Raw genomic sequence first — 15,628 nt, forward strand, 5'->3', positions numbered from 1 at the left:
CTTCTTTGTGCTCTCCACTCACGGTACTCTTAATCATCTTCTCCTCAAATATATAATCCGCGGTCAACAATCTACTCATTATTATAATCTATTGTTCAATTGCATAAACAGGGCAATAACTTTTAACAACGGATACTGCCAGGACTGAAGTGTTTTATTACTTCTATTTTAATACAAATTCAAGGCTTTAAAAATTTTCTTTAACTAATCGGTTACCTCAAGCTTTTTTGTAAATTTATTTCATTTGTTTTGTCTTTCAGTAAATATGGAGAGAAATAAAATTTTTTTCAAATTTTCTCTCAAACGCTCTGTTATACAATATAACTCATAATTTTATAAGGACTCAGCGATTTTTTAATTAAGAATAATTTTCAAATACCTTCAGAGAACTATAATGTTGACCCTTCTTCTTATCTGTTTCAGAAAAGTACTTCAAGAAGAAGCTGATGACTTCCTTCATGGCGGCGATGCTCATCATCAAGCTGATCAAGGTGAAACTCATGTTCCTGCTCCCTCTGGTAGTCGGTGTGAGCACTGCCAAGAAGATACTCCTCAAAGTCCTCCTCTTCCTGTTCCCTGCCTTGGCCCACCTCTTCAAGCTCTGCGCCTTCTACCACCACCACCACAGCAAGTACCATCTCCACCACCACCATCAGGTAGCGCATCATCACCATCACCCACCTCCCGTCTACTATCCGTCTCATCCGGAGTACTACGCTCACCCGCCCCCTGGCGCCGAGATTATCCACCGCAGCGAGCAGGCAGGAAACGAGTTGTCGTCCTGGGGGATAGAGTACCAGGAACCAGAACCAGCTGACAGTAGGGTGTACAACGTCCCGGTACCGACCAAGGTAAGACAGTAAAATTATTAGAAAATAAACTAATTTCAAGGGGCTTTAAAAATAAATGTTTAAATAAGAAACGGTTATACAATAGCAAGTTAAGACATTAGCATTCACTCTTCCTGACCTTCCCCAATGCTTAACAAGGATGTTAAAGATCATCATTACTAACCTGTTATTCTTCCTATTTCCAGTCTTGAGCTGTTTCCAGTTTGCTGCATGCAGCTTTTTCGCATCTTTGTCAATTATGGTTATCCATCTGGTTTTTGGTCTCCCACATGGTCTATTGCTATCTATACTGGCATTCATTGTTGTGTAGATGTGTCCTGATGGATTCCTTGGAGCCACATGCCCCACCCATCTAAACCTCCTTCATATCACGAGATATAGACTGCGAGCAGTTCACTGTTACTTCTCTTCTATGTGTTAAGGCTTTGATCCCACATCTCTCCTGTAATTGTAAAGACCGATATGCAGTTGGTTATATAAAGGGTCGTTTCCATGCTAAGGCAGTCCGATTTTCTGAGACTAGTTATAGGTTACAACACCTATCTCGGAGATCACTTATAATGATTTTCATTATAACTAATTATTTAGGCTATAATAAATAAATGAATATGCTTTTCAACTATTGTACTTCATTAATGAAATTTAAACAGTAATCATAAAATGTTGGTCAAAGTAATTACCATTGTAGGCATTATGTAATTAATTTACAAGTTCTGATTCTTCTCTCTCGTAAACAAGAAGCTATTTGACCTTGACTGGATAGACATTTTGAATAATGGAAGTCCAAAGAAAAAAAAAAAGTCATAGGTGTATATCCGGAGAGTGACAACACAAATCCCTATGTCGTTCGACCATTGTTGACCGAGCTTGAACACTTTGAAACAACACTTAATATGGGTGTTTATATTTAGATTTTATTAATAAAGTAATATCGAAACACATATTAATTTATCATAGCCTAAATAATTTATGATAATGTTCGTAAGCAACCTTTAAAGGTGAATATATTATAAAACAAACCGTCTTACTACTTCTTCTCTTCACCCCCTCACCTTAATTAGCTCTCCCTGGACTTTGTCTTCCTGGGTTTCGGGATCCATACTAAGTAGCTGACTTACCCATAGATGTTAGCACTTCCTAGCTCTTTTGAAGTTTCATGGAATAAAATTTGGAATACACTCTGTTCTCTTAACTATTAATTATAAATACCTGTTTCTTAGTTACAAACTGAAATTACATGTAAAAACATTTACCTAAACTTTTTTTTTTTTTAATTTATTTACTGATATTTACAACTGTACATAAATACATCAAGTAAATTTGAGGAAATCATAATGGTATGGTACAAGCATATAGAGAAACTACCCAATCCACTCTAAAAACAATTTTACAATATAAGGTCTCGAGGCCTCTTCTTTTCAGACACCTCGGAGAATTGTCCGGAATAAAAGAGGAAGGAAGATTAGAAACTAATGGGTTTGAGTGGTTAGGGAATTTGAAATGGAAGGATTGATATCTGGTTCGGGCTAGATCGGTTACAAATGGAACATTGAGGTCTTTGTGGATGATTTTATTTGTGACAAAGTAGGGAGCGTTTTTACCTAAACTTGAATTTTTTTTTTCCGGTTGGTTCTACAGAACTTGTAGATCTTTGGCTGCCCGTCTTGGGCTTCTGCTTTCCATCTCTTTCGTATCTTTGTTGATTCTGCCTATCCATCTGGTTTTTGGCTCCCATCTTGTCTCTTGCCTACTATACTGGCATTCATTGTGTAGATGATGAATTGCTTCGAGCCACGCGTCGCGTTAATCTCCTTGCCTTTATATCGTAAGGTATTGATTGAGCAGTCTCTGCAAGCAGTTCAATGTTAGTTCTTCTCCTCCAAGTGTTAAGGCCTGATCCCGGATCGCTCCAGTATTGTACGGAGAACTTTCTGTTCAAATCTCTCGATTCAGCTTTCAAGGGTGCCTGTTAGATCCAGTTTTAGATTTCCGTATATAAAAAATTAAAAATAAGTCGATCACTTGTATTTGTGTGATTATAAATATAAACCATCGTGTTAAGATATGCCACGTCTTTGTTGTTTATTTAGTTTATTCGTTAGCTATAAGAATAAACGAAAAGGTTAGTTTCAAAGACTAATATAAAGCTAGCTAGATTAAGGTGTACCATAACTACATCACAGCTAGCCTCTGCAATCACATCTAATTATTGTAGTAAGTGGCCACAGTTCTGTGCAACCAACCGCATAGTTACACGACACTCAACCGCACTGCCTTCTATATTAGGGCAATTTAGTATCATTGTCATAATTTAAAGGTGCTGCCACACGTTTGCTAACAATGCCAAAAAATTGGCATGCGGCCGATCCTCTGTGTCGGTTTTCGGGCACAAATCAAAGAGCACTTGTGCTGCATCCACATGTTTGTGTTCAGTTTGCATTGCTTCAGAACTGCCAACAGATGAATATTAGTGATCTCTATGTGTTAATTAATTAAAGAATTTCCCTTATCTTTGAATTCAATAATTAAACCTAGTTAACAGGTGAAATATTTTAAAATTCTATCAATTTGGTATAAATACATTTTTTTAAAGTCTTGTTAATTAACTTTAGCAGTTTAGTTTTTATTTAACATAGCTCAAATATATATTTCTGAAGACATTATATGTCTAGGTAATTAAATTATTGAATTTCTCATAAACATTGTTGAACGAAAGTTGAATTATGATAAACTATTTTTTAAGAATTTTATATATAAATGGTTGACCATATAACTTAAAATATGAAGAAGATGGTCAGGGTTGCGGTCAAAAATGAGTAAAATGGTTTTCAATTATGTCCGACGTTTCGCCCCACTTTGCAAGGCTTCATAAGGGCTAAAAAGATACAAAAAACAAGTGAGAACATTACAACAATAAGATACGAAAATGGTAAATTATGTTTGGGGGCAACTGGGTTATGAAATAATAATGAGTGATTTTGGTGATGTAATTTTTTTGTATTGTATTAAATCGAACGAAAAGTATATTGGAAACGTTCAAATGTTCCAAAATCGTGGAAATAGAAGTTTTCAGGACTGTAGCGGACCTCTCTACATAAATAATGAGAACAGATAAGGGGTGAGAGGGCCCCTCATGCGTGGGGGATGGAGTGGGCTCGGGAATCCTCAGGTCGAGGGTGTGAATATTGTACATAATAGTGAAAATGTGATAATGTTTTTATTTAATTATTTATTTTATTGTTATATTAGTTCAAAATTTTACTTATTTATTGTTTATTCTTACTTCTTCAACCACAAAGTATGATTATGTTCATTTCCTTAATCTTTCTGTTTATACAGATATAGAGATTTTATTTATTAACATATACTTTTTTTATATTTTATTATTATTATTTATTTTAAATTTTGGTATGAATTTATCACTATTCCTTATTGCCTAAGTTTGTAGCAGATTGTAATATTTACCAATCAATAAAAAATATATTAAAATTAGAAGAACAGATAAGCATAATTTTTTAAAAGATCCTACCTTTACTCAAAAAATATATTTTCAATAATCAAAATGGGGAAAATGAAGTTCTCAGGCAAGTTATTTTCTAATTTAGTACAAAGGCATTGAGGGCCAAAACCCTTTAAAAAAAATAAATAAACAAAATATATATACGTCTTTAAGGGCTCTGAAACGTTTACGTTTTATTCTGATGTTTGGAAAACCGGATAACGAAAATTTGCCCAACTAAAATACCTACTTTTCCTTAGTGGTAAGGAAAGTAAAAAAATCTTTTTAAGAGAGAGAAAGTTTGTCAGATATATCAAAGTAAAAGTACAGCTGACATAAAACTACGTCCCGGGAACTGCAAGTACCACATTAACATACATACATTAATATAACATAAATGGTCTAGGCCATATCATTTCCTTCTCAGCCACATATGTCCATTCCCGTAAGACACCTTGCTACTTGAAGGTATGCAAATCATCAAGAACAGTTAGGTATGGTAAGTAAACTCTATACCGGGGAATTATCATGGATGCGTAAAACGCATTCTATCGTATGCCACACGGCATAATACATAAGTCTCTGTATGACTCTGTTTAACAAAAAGAGGCAATGATAGGATAAAATAAGCAAGTGAGGAAGTGATATTAAATTTAATGTTGCGGAGCTGAAATTGAATGTTCCTGTTAAGATAAATGTACCTCTTAATATGAGACTGAAAGAGGAAACGTGTTGGGCTTTAGCCTAAGTTCAGCTTGCAAATTGTTTAACTCCAATTTCAATAGTTTTCAAAAATTACTTTTGATAATTTGTTTAACGGTTCACAACACACTATATGGAAATTTCAGTAAATATACGACAGATGGCTACACATGATATCTCTGACGTAACTAGGCGTAGACTGCAGAGGAGTTGGATGCGGGACCTCCTAGTGTAATCAAATAATTTACTTATTACGTCAGGAAGATACACCACTGGGTGCTGTCTCCTCATGTCATGCCTGAATGAATTTTTTTTTTTAATAATTTATTTATTGTTATTTACAACTGTATTAAAATATATACAACAAGTAAATTTTCTGCAGGTGACATAGTGACATGATACAAACATGTGGAGAATCTACCCACTGATAGAACTCCAATAATATTTCTAGAGGAGAAGATCTCGAGGCCATCTTCTTTTCAGACGCCTAGGAGGATTATTAGGTAATGAAGGAGAAGCTAGGTTAGAAACAAGTGAATTTGGGTGGTTGGGGAGTATATCTTGGAAGAATTGGTATCTGGTTCTGGCCAAATCGTCGACATATGAGACATTGAGGTCCTGATGGATGACTTGATTTGTGACAAACGACTGTAAGAATTGGATTCAAGAGGAATTTGATGGTTTAGTGGAGCCCCAAAGCTCAACTCCGTATGTCCAGATAAGCCTTATTATAGTCATGTAAATCAGTCTTTTGTAATGGATTGGCAGTTTAGACCGTTTGTCTAGTAAATGTTGTAATAGTCGAAATCGACGAGCAGTCTCCTGTCTTTTCAGTCTTGTATGAGGAGACCATGTCAGTCGTTTGTCCAGATGTGCTATGCCTGAATAGTACAGCTCATTTTCTGGTCGTAAACTAGATTTACAGGTGCAAATCAATTATAAACATAAATAAATAAGAAATATTTTTGCTACATTTTAACATTTGTCTTTTACTAGAGTTTAGAGTTTACGGAAATTTAGAAATAAAACACTTTACAAAAATTTATATTCTGCTCTTAAACATATACTCAAAGCTAAATTGTTACAGAATCGATATTGACAATACTTTGAATGAATCCATGCTGCGGGGATCCCCAATTTTAGGACCCCAATAGAATTTTCGTACTTCTTACTTATTTTATTAATTTTAGTATCAATATTCCATCTTGTTATTGGTATAAGAAGTGGTTTTAAAAATATTTAGAAAAAAGAAAAACGAAATTTATTATTACTTTCTTGTTATATGGTTCTTAGTCTTCTGCTTCTTCCCATCAATCTTTCACCAGCACATTTCTTACCCTCAATGGTTTCCAAGATATTCTTTATAATTTATAGACTCTCTTTGGACTGACTGTTTAGATATAATATTAATGGATTGTTCCATGATGGATCTTCTCATTATGGCTGGTTCTACTAATATTGTACTTAGAGACAACAGAAAAAAAATTATTTAATATCATTTATTTATGTCATAATTTTAAATACTCTCGTTTCCATTTAGGATGAATATTTTCCCACAAAACAAATGCGTTTACTGCAGCAATGACGGTCTGGTTTGTCTCTAGCACATTCGCTAACCATTTTGTTAAGTGTGTCTAATGCTGCCTTTGCTGTACTATTGTACATTTTAACAGTATGCTGTATAACGATATAAATATGCTGTATAAAGGTGTTATATATTACCCAAACATTCATTCTTTACTTCAGAGGCTGCTCGCATATTTCTTATAACCGACCCCACAGGAACCCATTCCTGTTTTCTCCTCTCTCTCTCAAGTTACATTTTCGGTTTCTACAAGCGCCCTCTGGTAATTATGATTCACGCATTAGGTAGTTACTTTTAGGAAATTTTTACTTAATAGTTCCGTTGAAACCCATAAATAGCGAATGGGGGATCCTGCAGGACCCCAACATTGTTTTTATTTAGAAAAGAACTGTGAAATGGGGTGTCTTTGTAAATTTTCAAGGAGTGATTTGAGCCCTGTTAGACTTTTAATTAGAATTGCGCTAGCTGTTATTAAAGACCATTTAAGTTATACATTAACATGCCGAGTTTAATCGAAATTGTTACTGCCATTTTTCAGAAAATCGAAAAAGTGTGAAAAATCGATTCAATAAAGTGGCACTTGGTCAGTCGATGTTATCGAAAACGTTACTGTCACATCCCAGTCGTATACCCACCTTAAATATGTAATTTCAGCTTTTTACGACTTATATTTTTTGAGCTTCGGTTTCACATATATTTATATATATATATAGACATTTTGCAAAATTTGGTTATTTGGACTCTGAAAACGAATATTTCCGTCAAAATCTCGAATTTGAAATGTTTCATATACAGTAATACTTCCTCTCATTATATGTTATGTATGAATGAATAGATTAAATGTGTTGTTTTTTTTATAACAAATACAAAAAATATTTAAATAATTAAGAACACTAAGACAATGGAAAAATATTGAAAAACAATCCTTTTAACAAGTCAGTAATTAAAAAAAAAAAAATAATGTAGTATTTTTGTTAAAAAAACAAAACAATAATATAATACTTGTAAGAAACTGAGATATAGCATTGGTCAATAAAGTGTTAATCAACATGGGCTCTTTCCAGTGTAGCCCGCCGTACATAGTTGCTAAGAGCTCTCCAATTAGAGCCTTTTAATAAACTGAGTAATTGTTCTGGAGAGCAGGTCCTCCGCCCAAAATTTTAATATAATTTTATTATTCTTGTGCTTCGTCGTTAACCCATGACCTCCTGCCCAACAGTATCCTTTAATAATACCCCACTTATTCCTGTTGAGCAAATCCGTTAATTAGGACTACATCTGGACAAATGACTGACATGGAATCCTCATACAAGACTAAAAATAAACTACATGACTATTATAAGGCCCGTCTGGACATACGGAGTTGAGCTTTGGGGCTCCACTAAACCTTAGAATTCCTCTCGTATCCAATCCTTACAATCCAAAATCCTTCGTAAAATCCTCAATTCTTCTTATTTTGATACTAATAAAACCATCCATAAAGACCTAAAGGTTCCTTATGTAACCGATCTAGCCCGAACCAGATACCAATCCTTCCTTGATAAACTTCCCAACCACCCAAATCCTCTGGTTTCTAATCTGGCTTCTCCTTCATTACCTAATAATCCTCCTAGGCGTCTGAAAAGAAGATGGCCTCGAGATCTCCTCTAGAAATGTTATTGGAGTTCTATCAATGGGTAAATTCTCCACACGTTTGTATCATGTCACTTTGTCACCTACAGCAAATTTACTTGTTGTATATATTTTTATACAGTTGTAAATAACAATAAATAAAACCATAAAACAAAATTATTCTTGTGACAGGTTGTCAAGGAGTGAATGCTATTTTTCTTTTCTTACGAGTTACAAACCGGGCAGTTATGCATGATAGTGATCCTTGGTTTTAAACAAAATTAATTCCGCTCTACACCGGAAAATCGACCTCATACCAGATCAAAATTATCATTTAAATATGGAGTTGTATATTATATATTGGTAAGTGAAAGCAAAAACATAAGAAACTTTATCAATGACAAAATATAAATAACAATTTAATAGAACTGTTCTATGTATAGACGACATGACAGTGAGCTGTCATACCTTAATACCAACGTTATATTTAACTTGCGAGTTTATTTTTTCTGGTTGTTACTTGTCTACAGTGTTAGTTGCTCTTTGCAATATTCAATCATCAATTTTTTATGAATGAAATGGATGTCTTTAGTGGATAGAAAAAAACAAAAAAAAAACAGATAGAAAAACTAAGGAAATGTAAAGTATAAAATAATGGGATACAATGAGTGTAAGTGATTAAGAAACAAAAATTATACCAAATGAGCGGGGATACAGAAAAGTGTAAAATATAGTAGAAAATTAATAATAAAGTAATTAATATAAGTACACTTAAGAAGGTAACACATGAATATAAATTAAAAGATAGATACATGAATATAAATGAAACAGGAAGGATAGTGAATATAAAAATATTTTAATTATATTATTATATTATTTTTTTTATATTATTTTAATTAAAAAAGAAAAGGTGAGAATTTCATGCATTCTGTCTCATCATTTGATTTGTATTTTTTTTTTTCTTCTCTTTATTTGTACTTTCTTCTCTTATATATCTGTTACTATTACCCTTTTCATTTACTCTTTACAACCTTTAATTTTTCTTATTATATCTTACTTTTCATTTTATACCCCTGTTATTTTACACTTATGTTTTTTCTTTTTTTTTTTTTTTCCTTTTTGTAACTATATTGTTTGTATCTTTTTTAGCCCTGACGAAGCCCTGCAACGTGGGGCGAAACGTTGGCTCAACAAAATAGTATAATTATCTATTATTTGAGTTTTTTTTTACCGCACCCGGACCATATTTCATTCATCTATACACACGGTCAATCAATAATCTTCCAGTACATCAATTTTTTATCATTTGTTCATCACGTTGAACTGAGTTTAAGTTTACTGTTACTGTCAGTGCACTGTCAATACACAATGCACTGTTAACAAGTCTCAATGATATAGTGCCACCACGGTTGGAAACAACATCTTATTAACTTCTCTTACTAATTTCTTAAATATCTATAAATAAATATGATTAAAATATATTACTTATATTTTAAATTCTTTCTATATAAACTACTTTATAAGTGTATGGATAGTGTAACTAGTTGATTAAATATCCAGTTTTTCCTATTTCCATATTCATATTTCCTAATATTTTTAAACTTTGGTATAATTTTTACTATCTCACTTAAAAACTGTTGTTCTATTCAATTGTTAATCATATTTTGTCAATTTAGTACTCTCCAGATTAACCCAATTTTCCGCTTAACCGGCGATTAAATATCCATAATTTTGGAATATTAAAATAAACGTTAAGTTAAATTTTAGGTAGCTACGATGTTTAATGTAAAGAAAAATTAAAATTCCAGAAATAATTGTTATTAAAATCAGAGATGGGCTAAAATTATCTATAGTTGAAACTAATAGCTAAAATTGTGATAGATACGATATTTATTTATCAATGGTTCATTCATGAATAAGGACAATCGTATCCATGGCAACTTTAACTATTAGTTACAACTATAGCTAATTTTCGCCAGTCTATATTAGTCTTATTAGCAATTAAGTTTAACATGAGAGAAATAATGTTTTGTTTCGGAGTATAAAAACAATCATTAGTGGAGTTGAATAGTGAGAATATTCAACTATCACAATATTGAATGAAACAGTCCCTTCATTCATAATTTAGCATAAGTTTCCACGCACAGAAACATATATTTTTATTTATTTATTCGGCATAACTAGAAAGTTGTTTAAAAAAAAAACTAATTATTTGTAATTGGGTCTATGAAGATGAAAACAGGTGCGAATTCACTGCGCGGCACGCTCATATGTGTGCGTCTTCGTGCGTCTAATGACATACATAGAAAGTGTTGGACTTGTTCCGGTTCCCTGAGAGTGACTGGACTCCAGCCATTCCGGTAGTTCCTGGAAGAGAAGGTGCCAAAAGAGAGTCATCTGGGTCGAATGCGAAAGGGAATATTTTAGGAAACCGGAGGGAAAGGTTTGGCAGGTAAACATACTATCAACGGTGGTCCATTTTGAATAGTTTTCTAAATTTTATATTTAAATCTTTTCCGAAATTTGTAAAATTAGCAAAATAATTTTTGTTAACAGAAAATTCATTTTAGTATTTATATTATATTAAGGATTAATTTATCAGAAAACAATAAATTCACTTCTGCTAATTTATTATTTAAAAACTATCAGAGTATTATAATATTTACTAGACAAACAGTCTAAACTTTCAATACATTACAAAAGACTGATCTACATGACTGTTATAAGGCCTATCTGGAGTTGAGCTTTAATAAAGCAAATTTGCTTGTTGTATTTTATATACAGTTGTAAATGTCAATAAATAAATAGATAAATAAATAAAAATTTTCAATATTGCTGTTTTCAAACAATGTTTGACTTATCAAATGGACTTTTGTTTACTTACTTATCCGAATTTAGGTGCTTATTTATCAAATCATATTTGGATAAGTGAGTGGACAAAAGAAGGGAAGTGCATTTTACAAGGCAAATATTGAAAAAATCAATAATCAAAGAAAAATTATGACTTGTATTCATTTAGGAATATATATAAAAATGATTTTTAATTTAAAATGACACATATCCACAAGTTAATAATGGGCAGAATAGCCCGAAACGTAGTTCAAATTTTAAAAGAATAAAGAATAATCGATTCCTGAAAATAAATATAATAAGGTTTTATTAACTATGAAGTTATCTTTTTATTTGGGTCTTCAGAAACGAACATTAGACAAGTGCTTCAAACCATTAAAGATAAGTCAGCCACACCACTTTCACAGTTCATCAGCGCTTAGTAAGGAGGAGTAATGTAACTCGGAGGTTTAGTAATGTAACTCGGAGGTTTAGTAATGTGATACTGTTATACAGTGACATTTCACTATTAATTGGTATTAAGTATTTTATTACCGTAAGGCTCTTTTACACTGCGACAGTTCTCTGCTACGCTGTACTGCCTACACTGTAGTACAAGAGCCCAAGAGGAGAAAAAAGGCAGTTATTTCACCGCAATTTTTGATTACTTTAATGAAAACTATGTATAATTAATAGTCAAAATTGATGGGTCTGCCAAGTATAGATAGGGGAAGTAAAAAATGGCGGCTGTTTAAAAACGTTAAAAATAATTAATTTTTTACTCGGAACTCTATATCCTTAAAACTACCAACAACACTAGGAAATCTGAGAGAACATCATTAAGTTAGAGTAAATTTTCTCAAATGTAAGACCTAATAGAATTATTTACGTTTAATAGTTCTTGAGATATAGCTTTTTAAAAAACAACATTTCATAAAAATGATGTATGGAACGTACTGAAATATCAGTGGTTAGTGGATTTATTTTGAAAAATCTATATCTCAGAAACTGTTTGACGTACACATGTATATTAGCACTCAAATTAAAGCTAGTTTTATAGCCTATAAAGTAGTTTATCACGTTTATTTACGTAGGAGCAGTAGTTTTCATGAAATATGCTAAAATAAATTGATTTATAGTTCGGTCAAATTTTCATTTGCCAAATTTATTTTCCAATCATCATAAAAACTACTACCCTAACGAGGATAAGAGTCCTAAACTAATTTATAGTAAGTTAAATTTCCTTTATTTTGAGTGCTGGCAGACATATGTGCATCTAATGGGCTTAGAGATATATTTTTCAAAAATCCAACATTTAATACGAACAACTAGAAAATAGCATTTTGCGAGTTTATTTTGTCAAATATCCTAAAAACTACTCCACCTACGAAGATAAATATTATTAACTACTTTATAGTAAATTTAATTAGCTTTAATTTGAGTGCAGACAGACATCTGTACGTCCGAAGGTTTCTGAATTAAAGTTTTTCACACATCAAACTTATTGTCCGAACAAATATAAATCAATATATTTTACCAAATATCGTGAAAACTACTATTCCTACGGAGGTAAAGGTCATAAACTACTTTATAGTACATTAAACTAGCTTTAATTTGATTGCTAATAGACATCTGTACGTCACATAGTTCCTGAGATATAGATTTCTCAAAATAAGTTCACTAATAATCTTTACGTACGTTCCATACAACATTTTTAGCTACATCTCGAGAACTATTGAGCGTAAATAGCTGTATTAGGGCTTACGTTTTAGAAAATTTACTCTACTTTAAATGATGTTCTCTCATATTTTCTAGTGTTGTTGTTAGTTATAAAGATATAGAGGTCCGAGTAAAAAATTAATTATTTAACGTTTTAAAACAGCCGCCATTTTTAATCCCCCCTACCTATACTTGGCAGACTCATCAGTTTTGACTAGTGATTATACATAGTTTTCATTAAAGTAATCAAAAATTGTGGTGAGATAACTGCCTTTTTTTCTTCCCGGCTCTTGAACTACTAGTGCCTCAGAGAGAGCGGCAGTGCCTTGTCTATACAGGGACAGTAAAGTTTACCTGATTGCGTCAGTTGGAAAAATTAACGTTAAGATCATCACTCAATTACCATTACCATTGATAAGGTTAAACACGTTAGATTGGAAAAATTCATGAAATTCAAGTCGACAAATAACCAGAACATAACAATATATTAGAACAATGTTTTCTCCCCTGTCATTACAATGATAAGATAGATAAGTTGCGATAGTTCACTGTCAAGTAGTAGATTGATTGATAGATTAATTAGAATGTGGCTTGTAGCAATCTAATATATTTGAAGAGCATTGCTTGTAAAGTAAAGCATTTCTCTCTAATACCACTTAGATATACGTATTTGTACATCTACTACTTGGAAGTAATTATAACTTTACTGCTACGATAGGTACTGTCAACTATTTCGTAAGAGCAGATATTAGAACAGTTAATTTTGTCAGTAGAAGCAACATTGGCATGCATGAGTGTAAAGTCTCTTCATGTATATGGTCCTATGTGCTTTATTTATAATTTATATCTATTTTTCTATATTTTCTTTTTATTTGAAATTATTTAAATCACATTATATACGCCTTAAGTTGTTATGAATTCCATACTGTATCCTTCCTCCCCATTAACATAAATTTTATTTATTTTTTATTTTAATGTTTTGGAATTCTAAAAAAAATAAAACAATGGCAGCAGCCAAGACCGTCTGTAGTTACAACACAGAAGAATTTAAACCCTTAAACCCTTTAAACCCCACCAGAAGGATTCGCTTACAATTTATAGGCGAAAAAGTAAAAAAATAAAAATACATAAAATTTCGTTATTTGCATGTTTATTGGTTTATATCAGTTAATTATCTGCTTAGTAACACTTTAAGGATTGTTAGAAATGTATCATGTGTTAAGACCGGTATCATGTAATGTGTTAAGACCGGAATCGTATTTAGCACATAGTAATTAGAGTACTGTATCTTACTTATTGGCAAAGATAGAACAAAAAAATTGTATTATTTTGGTTTAAGATTCAGGGATTCTCGCTGTTTCCCAATTTCAGGTTTTTTTTATAGCTCAATTTAACTCTCTTAAGTCTCCTTTAAGCAAATAATCCATAAGTGTTACAGGACCTTCGCTTCCTGGAGATTTTGATGGGATGGATTCTAGAACTTCACCGAACTATTAAGTTTCGGTATTTAACTTCTCTGATTTCTAACGTATTAGAGTCCTGTTATAGGTTTTTGAAGATGCAGAAAATGAAAATGTTATCGATTTTAAGAACCCGTATCGATTTATTTTACCTTTTATGATTTCTTATGTATAAAGGTACCTTTATATGCTTTAGTAGATATAGAAAATGAAAATGCTATCGATTTTAAGATCAATTATCGATTTATTTTAACTTTTCTGATTTGTTATGTATAAAGGCACCTTTATATGCTTTAGTACATGTAGAAAATGAAAATATTATCAATTTTAACATCCCGTATAGATTTATTTTACCTTTTATGGTTCCTAACTGGGGAATCATAGAAGGAAAATGCTGGGGCAGCGGTAGCAGCGTGGTAACACGCCAGACTACCAATCCGCAGGTTGTCAGATCGCTTCCCGGCCCAACCGGCCTTTTTCAAGCACAAAATAATGCAAAGCTCACTGACAACCTCCCCCAGGCATTTGTGAGGCCCGTTAGCCAATGGGTGGCACTCACAAAAAATAGGCATAGGAGTGACGAACCCACCTTGCGAAAAAACCACGTCAAGAAACGCGCGATATGGATTTCCTAATACTGGGGAATATTATATCCTAATATTGCGAAATACATCGCGCGAGAACTTAAGCCTCCCTGGTCTGATGCCCATAGAATAATAATAATAATAACATATTAAGTTTCCTTTGTATATTTTCTAAGAGGCCTGGGGATCCAGGAATATTATAACTTAAAAATTTTAGCTTACGAAGACACTTTTTTCTTAGCAACTTATTTTAAGATGTGTTCCAACCACTCCTGAAGATGGTTAGCCATTAGATGAAGGATAGAGAGGGACGCTGAAGATGGTAGATAGGGTCAGTGTGCCAGCACTCAGCTTCTTATCTCTTCCTAACTCTCTTTGAAGAATCTTAGTGACTCGATACGGTAAGGACCGAATCTGTTAACTGACGAGTACCGAAAATACTTTTGTACATTGGATTTATTTCTTATCTCCCTATCCCATTTTTAAAAAACATATCAACTTCTAAGGGAATGTAGATTTCAATACACAAACGTACGCCTTATTTGTTTCCGGAGATACAGATATCCGAAAAACTGTACTGCGGAATACTAGACATAAATAATTTGATTATATTATTTCAATTTCTTGAGACAAGGTAATTATTTATTAAATAAATCAAAAATTTTTGTCTCAACACTTTTATTTTTCACCAGTCCAACGTTTCGGCCATTCTAGCCATCCTCAAGGACATCTTCAATATAATTTCTTCCTCACATTAATTTAAAGTTTCTTTTGCAGGCTATTCTGCC

The 15,628-nt window shown here is 32.6% G+C and overlaps 1 protein-coding gene across 1 annotated transcript in view; it reads left to right on the top strand.

Annotated features, from left to right (window-relative positions):
- Positions 1–423: 423 nt before the first annotated feature.
- LOC106688054 (uncharacterized) overlaps positions 424–15,628 on the top strand; it is a gene marked incomplete at its 5' end in the record, with an annotated part of 46,784 nt that continues 31,579 nt past the window's right edge. The window contains 1 exon segment of the mRNA XM_014432328.3: positions 424–851. Coding sequence (XP_014287814.1) covers positions 447–851 — 405 coding nt within the window.

Source organism: Halyomorpha halys, unplaced genomic scaffold, assembly GCF_000696795.3.
Source record: "Halyomorpha halys isolate HHAL.00 unplaced genomic scaffold, Hhal_1.1 Scaffold1046.1, whole genome shotgun sequence".
Classification (NCBI taxonomy): domain Eukaryota; kingdom Metazoa; phylum Arthropoda; class Insecta; order Hemiptera; family Pentatomidae; genus Halyomorpha; species Halyomorpha halys.